At 59.7% G+C, this 10947-nt stretch overlaps 1 protein-coding gene across 6 annotated transcripts in view; it reads left to right on the forward strand.

The window, feature by feature from the left end:
• The window catches only part of TMEM104 (transmembrane protein 104), a 42604-nt gene extending 37370 nt beyond the window's left edge, over positions 1-5234 (forward strand). For all 6 annotated transcript variants that reach the window (XM_059671108.1, XM_059671107.1, XM_059671109.1 and 3 more), the window contains one exon: positions 2911-5234. In XM_059671108.1, the coding sequence (XP_059527091.1) occupies positions 2911-3671 (761 nt within the window). In that variant the 3' untranslated portion in view covers positions 3672-5234. The remainder of the gene's footprint in view (positions 1-2910) is intronic.
• Positions 5235-10947: the final 5713 nt, after the last annotated feature.

Raw genomic sequence — 10947 nt, forward strand, 5'->3', positions numbered from 1 at the left:
CGTAATTAAAGTTTGGTGAAGCGTAGGCGTCGTGCCACAAGTGAGCCTTTTCCTTAGCAGCCAGACCAGCCGCGGAGCTCTGCCTGGCATTCCCCCCGCCCCGCACTCCCTCCCCAGCAGCCCTGGTTGTTGGCAGCTCTGCTGTGTGAGTGGCTGAGACTGGCTGAGACGTGCGCTGATGGGAGGAGGACTCCTTCTCTGCCCAGGAAGTTGACGGGCCAGCTGTCAGGACAGGGGCAAGGGAAGGGAAGATAAGGCCCCAGTAGCTGATGGGTGAGGCATCTGACCAACAGTAGGTACAGGGGTGCCTCTGCAATGCTGGGCTTCACACGGGCCCGGGCAGCTGCAGCCTCGGACGGTCCAGCAGCCACATACGTCTGCAGAGCCAGTGTGGCCCATAGCAGGCCCAGGGCCTGGGAATTGACATTCAGCTCAGGGGATTCCAGGGTCCGCATCAAGCACCGCCCCCCCCCCCCCCCCCCCGGCCTGGCATTCTCTGATCCAGCGGCTGCTTAAGAGCTGTCTTAGCTCAGGCCACCATAACATTCCACCACAAGCTGGCGGCTCCAGCAACAGAAGTGTGTTTTCTCAGTTCTGGAAGCTGGGAGCCTAAGATCAAGGTGCTGGCAGGGTTGGTATCTGGGGAGGCCTCTTTTTCTGACTTGTCGACGACCACCTTCTTGCTGTGTCCTCATGTGGCCTCTCCCTGCAAGGAGAGAGCAGCTGGCGCCTCTTCCTTCTCTCATAGCACCGGTCCTGTCAGATTAGGGCCACCCCTATGGCCTCATTCCACCTTCCTTACCTCCTTCTAGGCCCCATCTGCAGGTACAGTCACCGGGGGGTCAGGGCTTCGACACAGAATTGTGGGGAGACCATTCATAACAAGAGGAGCCGGCTGACAGCCTTCAGGAGAGGTGACAGTGCCAGGTTTTAGTTTCCAATCTCAGGAAGATTAGTCCGCCGGCGGCCAGAGGCCCCTCGGCCCATCTCCCGGCGATGACAGACGGAGCGGGCTGTGACAGCCGGGGATGAAAAATGGAGACCCTCCCCGCCCCGGCGCCGCGGGCACGATGCGGAGAGTTGAAGGATGAAGAGGCCCGAACTCTTGATTCCCTACTTAAGACTTGATTGCCTCAGAGACGCCAACGCCTGCCCTTTATCAGCAGCCTCCTCCCCGACACTCGGAGGGGACGCTCTGCTCTGAGTCCTTCGGGATAAATAATGTAGCCGCAGAGCAGAGTCTCTGGCTGCAGCTTCGTTATGGCAACATCCCTCTCTGCTTCCGGGTGATGAGGAGGAGGAGGAGGAGGGAGCCAGAGCCCTCCAGAAGCTCAGGGCTGACCCAGCATGGGCTACGAGGGGGGTCAGGTTCAGCAGAAGCCCACGTGGTCCCTTTTTGTGGGTTATTCATACAGCGAGACCAGCCATCTCTGAAGATCTAAAGAAACCTGCTTCATAAACTGGTTCATCTCCAAGAAGCAGAGCCCAGCCAGGGCTGCCCAGCCAGCCCACAAGCCAGTTTCCGCCTGCGTTTCTTACAGCCTCTTGGAGATTTGGGGCCGAGAAGCACAAGCCAGCATCCCGGCCGGAGAGCCGTGATTGGGAGACACTCGCATCCGACAACCACTTCTGCCTCCCACGTGCTCACCGCTGCAGGGCCTGAGGCCACGGCCAGCAAGAACCAAGAGGGTTCTGCACTGGCCTCTTTCCGAGTCGGGGCTGACCTTGGCCCAGGCCGGGAGGAGCACCAGGTCACGAGGGGACACCCCGAGACGGGAGGGCACAGCAGGATCTGAATCTCGCCTTACAGCGGCTGTGCCCTTTGCTCTGACCCCAGTGCCCTGCCTGTGGCGACAGCATCAGCTGCAGCCTCTTGGATAGCTAATCACCAGGCAGCCAGGCCCCGCTCTCCCCGCTCTCCCCGCTCTCCCTGCTCTCCCCGCTCCCCCTGCTCCCCCTGCAGCCGCCCGACTGCTCAGCTCAGCTTTATAACCCTTTCTGGCCGAGGACAGACTCCTGGCACAGGGAACTCCACCTCCACCCCCTCCGGCCTTCCCCCGTCCCACCCTCCCATCCTGGCCCTGCGCGCACCCCCAAAAATAACGAGGCAGACGCCGGGGTCCTGGGCATCCTGTGGAGTGGGGAGGCCCCAAGGGTGTCCTGTCACAGGCCCCCCCGGCCCCTCGAGGGTTAAGCCAGAGGCAGCTCCTGGGCTGCGACCTCTAGAGAGGAAGTGGCTGCGGTTCCCCTTGACTGACCAGAGCTGGGAGATTGGTGGTGTCCCTGGGGCGGCGAGAGTCACAGGCCCTCAGTGGCGGGAGTGAGCGGCAGGGCAGGCACTGGGGTGGGCTGAGAGTCCGAAACAAATCATTTTATTTATTGGCAATTTTCATAGGCCTGTCCCCTCGCCCCCTCCTCCCTCCTGTCCCCGATGGTGGCAGGCAGCTCTGATTTAAAGTAATGGATGATGTCCCCGTCGGTTCCACTTCCCGGTGTCATTGTGGGAAGGCAGAGCGAGGGTCACCCTGCCTTCCTGTGAGTCCCAGCGAAGGGAGCGGGTGTGATGTGGCCTGAGGGGACAGGGCAGAGACCACAGCCTCCACCCGGGGGAGCCCAGAGCCCGAGGGGCCAGCTGGCAGCCCACTGCTCCCTTAGGCCTGTGTCAGTCACCAAGAAAGGGCAGGTGTCACCCTGGGCTTTACCTGCTGGTGTGGGGGGTGAACGGGACATGGGGAGGGGACGCCCAGTGCATTCATAAGATCCATAGCAACTGCTGACCTGCGCCACATGTGGCTGTCAGGGTCACGTGCATTGAACAGTCCTTGCTCCTGGGGCTCCAGTCCCTTGGGGGTGCCCCCAGACCAGACACCTCCTCTGCTGCTGACACCCTCTCGTTTGTTTGTTTTGCAGCTTTCGCCATCATGATCGTGCTGGCCCTGGTCCGCATCGGGCGCGGGCGCGGGGAGGGGCACCCGCCCCTGGCCGACCTCTCCGGGGTCCGGAACCTGTTCGGGGTGTGTGTGTACTCCTTCATGTGCCAGCACTCCCTGCCGTCCCTCCTCACGCCCGTCTCCTCCAAGCGCCACCTCACGCGCCTCGTCCTCCTGGACTACGTGCTGATCCTGGCCTTCTACGGCCTCCTCTCCTTCACCGCCATCTTCTCCTTCCGCGGCGGCAGCCTCCTGGACATGTACACCCTCAACTTCGCGAGCTGCGACGTCGTGAGCGTGGCCGCGGTGCGCTTCTTCCTGGGCCTGTTCCCCGTCTTCACCATCAGCACCAACTTCCCCATCATCGCCGTCACCCTGCGCAACAACTGGAAGACGCTCTTCCACCGCGAGGGCGGCACGTACCCCTGGGTGGTGGACCGCGTGGTGTTCCCCACCATCACCCTGGTGCCCCCGGTGCTGGTGGCCTTCTGCACCCACGACCTGGAGTCGCTGGTGGGCATCACGGGGGCCTACGCAGGCACGGGCATCCAGTACGTGATCCCCGCCTTCCTGGTGTTCCTCTGCCGCAAGGACACCCAGCTGGCCCTCGGCCCCCGGGCCGCCAACAAGCACAGGTCCCCGTTCCACCACACCTTCTGGGTGGGCTTCGTGCTGCTCTGGGCTTTCTCCTGCTTCTTCTTCGTCACTGCCAACATCATCCTCAGTGAGACCAAGATCTGATGGCGGGCGTGTCTGCTGACGAGAGGGGTGGGGGCCCCGCCGCGTCCCCCGCCTGCAGAGACCATGTCCAGTTGCCTCCCAGGTCTCCCTCCACAGGCTCTGGGAGGGGACCCTGCACATCTAGCTGGGATCTCCCCACCCCGGCTTCCTTCCGCCCAGCCTGCACCTCACCGCACAAGGCTCTCCCAGACTCCAGGACCGGCTCCCGGAGTCACCCCCTGCTTTACACGCCCCATCACCCCGCCACGGGCGGGCTCCTCTCCCTGCTCCGTGGAGACGCAGCGCTGGCACTGCCACTATTTATACTAGTCTCCCTGTCCCCTACTCCCAGCCCTCCCGCCTCCTGGTCTGGGAAATCCACTTCATAGACGCTGCCTCCTCAGGATGAACCCCGGGCCCCAGCCCCCCTCCCCGCTGGGCCTGCCAGTGACTCCTCGGGGAGGGCCTGGCCCGCCCTGATGACAAGAACAGGAGGTGCTGATGGGCACCCGGTTCCCCAGACCAGGGCTGTGAGGCCCCTGCTGTGGGCACCAGCTCCTGAGCCACCACAGCACAGAGCAGCCCTCCCACAGGCGCAGCAGCGCGTACAGGTTGACCCCAGAGCTGTGACCCCTGGAAGGGTCCTCTGCTCTTTGACCGCCCTGCTGGGGCGCTCGGGGCCTCCTGCAGGGCAGGGGGCAGTGTGTAAGGGCCAGTAACGGGGAGCTAGCCCCACCACCACAGCTGCGACTTGGGGGCACCACGGCATGTAACATTGTGTGGCCTCTGTGGTCCACCCTGTAGGCAGCCAGGCCTGCCCTGCCCCTGCCCCTGCTCCGGCACTGACGGTGCCAGGCTGTGGGTGCTCAGTGCTCACACACTGCATGTCCCTTGGGCGCCATGGGGTGAGTTGGAGCACAGGCCACCGTTCCCCTGGAGGGAGGGCCGGGTTCCCACCCACCTCCCCGCCGTCATGCATGCACCTCCGGGCAGCCTTCCCGGAGCAGGTGACTGATGAACTCTGCATTTCAATGTGCCTTCTGCTTCAGGCCTGGGCTCCTCTGACCTTCCTGCTGCCCCCGCCCTGGGCCTGCCCTCACCTGTCCCGGAGCCCCGGCAGCTGGGCCAGGAGCTGCCTCTGAGCGGGGCTCTCGGGCCCCTGCCCCTTTCTCTCGATTTCAGTGCCTTGCTCAGCCCTCATGAGGGAACTTCCGCTGCCTCCCCCGCATTGCACCAGCTTTGTATCGTGGACAGAGTGGTGACACTGGGTGTCCTGGGGCCTGTGGTGGTCTCAGGGGGGCAAAAGGACACGGAGTCCACTGGCAGCACTAGCCCCCACCTTTGGCCCAGCCTGTGAGAACCCTGTGACCCACTTTCTCACTGTGGTCCCACGTCTTCCGTTCTCATCTTGTCCCCGTGTGTCATCGTTTCCCATTCACCTCCATCTGCCATCCTGGCTTCTTTCCAGGAGGCCCGGCCTGAGGTGGGCAGAGCAGGGAGAGCCTTGAGGTCGACCAGCCCGGTGGTGCCGGCCCTCCCTGGAGCTGCCCCGCTGCTGACAACTCAATTAAAACATCTGTACTTGCCTTCTCCGTTACGTTTCCTTTTGCTTAAGGACAAAGCGAATTAAATCACCCCGCTTCCCCGGCGCCACCCCAAATTCTGGATGTGAGTGTATTAGCGTCATAAAGCCCAGGTTGATTTATGTGGCAGTCCGGAGCCACAGCGGTGGAGTCTGGTGGCCGCGGTTCCCTCCACGCCAGGCAGCCCCGTCCTGGAGGGAATTGGCCCGAGGTGACCACATCACCGATAGCAAGCCGGGTGCACCCCACTGCCACTGTCTGGGCTCCGAGTCCTGCTGTCTGTCCCGCTGGAGGTCAGATGGGGTCACAGCCCCGGGGCCCGGGGGAGGGAGAGGACACGTCCCAGGGGATGCTTGCTCACCGTGTGCATCAAGCACATTTGTCACATCTGCTGGGTGAGGCGGGCAGTTGGGTCATGGTTTCCACTTTCTAGAAGGGCCCCAGGGGGTCGGGGTGGGAGGGCAGAAGAGGAGGCCGGCCCGGCCTGGCCCAGGTGCAAGCTTCACTGTGGAGGAGACTGAAGACTCCGCAGCCTTCGCGCAACATCCTCTGCCCACGGGCCCCGAGGTCAGGCCAGGCCAAGGTGGCAGCTGGCGTTCTCTGCCCCGTCTCCTGCCGAAACCCTGGAGCTCTGTGCCAGCAGCTCCCGCTGCTCCCTCACCTGCGGCCAGAGAGGCCGCTTCGGGCGTATGGACGGGGCAGGTGGCCGGCGGGGAGGCCCTGCTGAGCAGTGGAAGGTGGGCAGTGGGCGCCTTGCCAGGCCCTTAGCCACACAGCTGTTCTCGCCACAGGGGCTGGGAGCAGCCCCAGCAACAGGCTGAGGCTGAGCCCACAGAGATGAGGACAGGGCTGCCCCTCAGAGGGAACCAGCCGAGGGCGAGAACCGAGCAGTGCCAGGCCCTAGGGCTGGGAGACGGGGACGCGGGCACCAGGCCTGCCGGGGGCTTGGGTCCTGAGCAGGACTGAGGCCTGGCCCCGCCATGCTCATGGCCGCTGGAAAGCCTCTTCCAAGGCCAAATTCAGGGCTGCAGGGGGTCACAGACCCCAGACTCGCTGAGAACGCCCTGTTAGGGTCCCCAGGCACCTGTTGATTTCATAGCCTCCTAATTAGTTAAGTGTCTTCTGGTGACAGCTGCCTGCTACAGTTCAGAAACGGGCACTGAATTCTCGGGATCTAGGGGGCTTTGGGAGGGCGTGGTCTCTGGATCCCCAACCCCAGGAAACTTGACAGCTGTCTCCTTTCAAAGAGCCAGGCTGGGAAGGGAACCAAGGCCTGTACTCACCGCCTCCCACAACCACATCAAAACTACAACTAAAATACAGGACAACCATCATTCAGAACCGCCGTAGAGCTGGCGGAACGGAAGTCCTACAACTAGAGAAGAAAAGGAGAAAGCACTTTGAGACTGGTGGGAGGGGCGGAGCCCCAGAACCGGCTGGTCTGACACCCTCATGCGCCTTTTTTCTAATTGGGAGGGAGGTCGTCTATGCAGAGGCCCCCCATGAGGAGCAAGGGGTCCGAACCCCACACCAGACCCTCCCAGGCTCCCAGAGCTGGGAAAAGAAGTCCCCGTAACTACAGGCTGAAAAAACCAGCAGGGCCGAAACCGGTTTGGCTCAGTGGATAGAGCGTCAGCCTGCGGACTGAAAGGTCCCAGGTTGGATTCCGGTCAAGGGCATGTACCTGGGTTGCGGGCACATCCCCAGTGGGAGATGTGCAGGAGGCAGCTGATTGATGTTTTTCTCTCATCGATGTTTCTAACTCTCTATCTCTCTCCCTTCCTCTCTGTAAAAAATCAATAAAATATATTAAAAAAAAAAAAAACCAGCAGGGATTTGGGGGCTGGGAGACACGGAGGCTGCTGGAGACAGCTGTTCCTTTTAAAGGGCTGGCACATGAGCTGAACTTACAAGGTCCCGCTTCCTCTGAGCTCCAGCACCAGGGCGAGGCTCTGGGGAACCCAGACACAAAGAGGGAGGAACTAGATTGTCTGGCATCAGGGCAGGAACTCGGGTGCGGTTTTCTCCCAGATAGAGATGCTCCCAGAGGTCATTGTTCCTGTGCTAGGACCTCCAAGGTCTCAGGGCTGACTGGCAGCCATCTCTGTTTGCTCCACCCTGGTGACTCCCTGATACCCCACCCCATCCAATTTATAGCCCCACCCAATTCACAGCCCCACCCAACCTGTTTGCATATGAATGGCCTATCCTTGCTCAGGCTTCAGACTGCTAAAACCTCTAAACAAGCTGCAGCTGGGTCAGCGTGCCCCAAGCCTATCAGTAAAAGGCCAAGACCCAGCACTAGCAGAAGCCTGCCTGCCTTGCTTCCCAGCTGGGCCTCGTCTGGGCACCTCCAAGCCCAATACAAATAGCTCCTGCAGGGCGGCCCCAGGCAGGGGCTGACTGCACCTCCCTGGAGGCCCTAGAGCCGGTGCACCCTGCGGACAGCTTCAGACCATAGCAGGTTACAGCTCTACACGTCCATGAGCGACACACTCAAGGGGCAGACTCAGTGAGCACCAAAGCCCCACTGAAGCAAGTCCTGCCTCATAGAGGTGTTTCCTACACAGCAGCTCTCCCACTGTAGCTGCAACTGGTCCTCACAGCTGCCAGTTCCTCCCAGTGACACCAACAGCAATCAAGGCTCAACGACAAGACTGTGTACACAGCCCACACAGGGACTTTCAAGGACCTTAGTGAGATTGTCAAAGACATGAGAAAGAACCAGTCAGAAATGAAGCAAGCACTAACTGAAATAAAGAATAACTTACAGGGATTCAACAGTAGAGTAGAGGAGCCTGAGAATCAAATCAATGATGTGGAATATGAGGAAGCAAAAAAACACAAAATTAGAAGAACAACAAGAATCCAAAAATATGAAGATAGTGTAAGGAGCCTCTGGGACAACTTCAAGCGTACCAACATTTGCATTATGGGGGTGCCAGAAGGAGATGAGAGAGAGCAAGATATTGAAAACCTGCTTGAAGAAATAATCACCTGGTGAAAGAAATAGACTTACAAGTCCAGGAAGCACAGAGAGCCCCACATCAAGACACATCATAATTAAAATGCCAAGGGCTAACGACAAAGAGAAAATCTTCAAAGCAGCAAGAGAAAAGCAATTAGTTACCTACAAGGGAGTACCCATACGACTGTCGGCTGATTTCTCAACAGAAACTCTGCAGGCCAGAAGGAAGTGGCAAGAAATATTCAAAGTGATGAACAGCAAGGACCTATAACAAAGATTACTTGACCCAGCAGAGCTCTCATTTAGAATTGAAGGTCAGATAAAGAGCCTCACAAACAAAAAACTAAAGGGGTTCATCACCACCAAACCAGTATTGCATGAAATATTGAAGGATATTCTTTAAGAAGAGGAAGAAGAGGAAGAAATAAAAATATGAACAATAAAATGGCAACAAATACATGTCTATCAACAACTGAATCTAAAAATCAAAATAAACAAGGAATCTAACAAACAAAATAACCTGGCGAATAAAATAGAATCAGAGGCATGTAGGCATGGAATAGACAGATGAATCTCAGAGGGGAGGGCGGGAGGGGGTGGGAAGAGATTAACCAAAGATCTTACCTATGAACACAGACAGTAGGGTGGTGAAGGCCTGGTGCAGGTTGGGAACCGGGTGGAGGGGGAGCAAGTGGGGGGATAAGGGGGGGGGGGGCAACTGTAACACTCTCAACAATAAAGATTAAAAATAATAATAAACTAAAAAACAAAGAGTCAGACTGAAGCCAGGTCTCCTGACCAAGGACATCATGCCTGTTCTTTTCTAAGCTCTGCACCCTCCCCACACACACACACATCTGGCTCCCAGGAAAAAGGTGGCATAAACATGAGCTGCTCAGAAAGACAGAACGGGGCCCAGCGACAGCAGCAACAGGAGGGAACGGGTGAGATAGTGAAGATGCCCTGTTCCTGAGACCAGTGACCAAGGGCCTCTCCTGGGTCCCACCAGCATTGGGGGGTCTGTCTGGGTGGACCCACCTTGCTCCTTGCCACACAGGCCCTTGTGTATGATGACTGGACATCTCCGGCCTCCCTGACATGGTCAGCCCCCTCCTCCCTCTGCCAGCCTTCGTCCCCTCCCCTGGATAGTGCAGGACCCTCCTCGTTGCCCCCTCGGAGGGGCAGGAGGCTGGGAAGCCAGACCAACCCAGCTCTGAAGCTGCAGAAAGCGTCCTTCCTGCCCCTACTTCCCATCAGGCTCGCTTGTCCCCAGAATTCATTCCTAGAGAAGGAACGCGGCGGCCAAGAGCCTGGCCCCAGGAGCAGGACCGGCACCTCCTTGGAGCCGGCCAACAGCAGGCTCAGTTCCACATTTGGCCCTTAATTGTCTTTCCAGCTCTTGGTTATTAATGATCCTGGGCACCGAGCGGAGAGCAGCCTGGACCTCGTGACTCCTCCCAGCCCCACCTGCTGCTGCCTTCAGCCCAGGGCTGTGCTCAGACCCCAGGGGTAGAAGGGGTCAGGCTGGTGGCCAGCAGTTAACCCTCTCACCACCAGTGGCTGCCACCAACATCAAGCTCCCTTCCAGGTGCTGGCCTGGCACTCACCTAGACTCGTACCCGCCGCCTGAGACAGAGCCCCAGTTCTGGACCTGGGTCCATGAAACGCCAGAGGGCAGAGAACAGGAGACTGACAGCAACGGACCGGCCGCCCGTCCTGGGGGTGTCAGGCTCTCTGGCCAAGAATGGGAGGGATTAGCAATGTCCCACACGCTACCGTTTCAGCTCTAAAAACCCAACAGAACACGGTCAGGTTTCGTGGCCCAGTCCCAGCAGTGGAGCCTGGAGACGGACGAGGGGGCGTGAGGAGCTGTGTGGGAAAGGGCACTGGGCAGGGGCTGCTCGCAGTGTGGGCATCCAGCTGTCCTCCCGGCCTCCTCCCCCCTCCATGGGGCTAATTTCTGCCCTGCCTCACTGAACTTGAACTTGTCGAGAATGGCAAGGCCTCAGGCTTTCTATGCTCTGCAGTTAAGGGGCCTGATGGCAGCCATCACGCTCACCGGGTTCGTGTTTGTGGAATGAATAGAAGAACGAGTGCCTGCTCGCTCGCTTCACAGTCATTGTGGGAGCTAAATGGAACCGCAGATGTGGAAACATTGAGAATTGCAAGCAAGAGCCATCAGGCCCGGGGCTGACGACATGTGACGGAGAAAGGAGGGAGGGCCGGGAGCCCCGAGGGAGGAGCAGGACTGGGGCTGTGGGCCGATTCTCTGACCTCCTTCCCGAGGAGTCCCAGTACCGGCGAGGCTGAGCCGTGCCAACCTGGGAAGCCCCTGTGCCAGGCTTCCAGGACCAGCAGGCCGTGCGGAGCCATCATGGAGAGCATGCCAGCAGTGCCACCAGCCCCACAACAGACCTCCCTCTGCGTCTCCACCACGACAGTCAGGCTCCCAGACGGGCTCCTGGCAGGAAGGACACCCACAGCCCCTGGCAGCAGCCTCTTTTAAAGGAAACTGCAGGAGACGCTCCATCCATCACCACCGAGCCCCGGGCTGAGCGCATGGATCACACCTGGCACCGGGAGGGTGGGCCTGGCTCTGAATACCACGTGGCTCTGCCCCTGGAGCCTCCCTCAGCCTCTCCCCCCAGACACTCGCCCAGAGGGAGCTCCATGCTGCTCTAGGCAGACACCCCGCCTGGGAGGCTCCCAGGATGCTCCTAGTGTCCACAGGACGCAGAATGAGGAA

Source organism: Myotis daubentonii, chromosome 16 (genome assembly GCF_963259705.1).
Source record: "Myotis daubentonii chromosome 16, mMyoDau2.1, whole genome shotgun sequence".
In the NCBI taxonomy this organism is placed as follows: Eukaryota; Metazoa; Chordata; class Mammalia; order Chiroptera; family Vespertilionidae; genus Myotis; species Myotis daubentonii.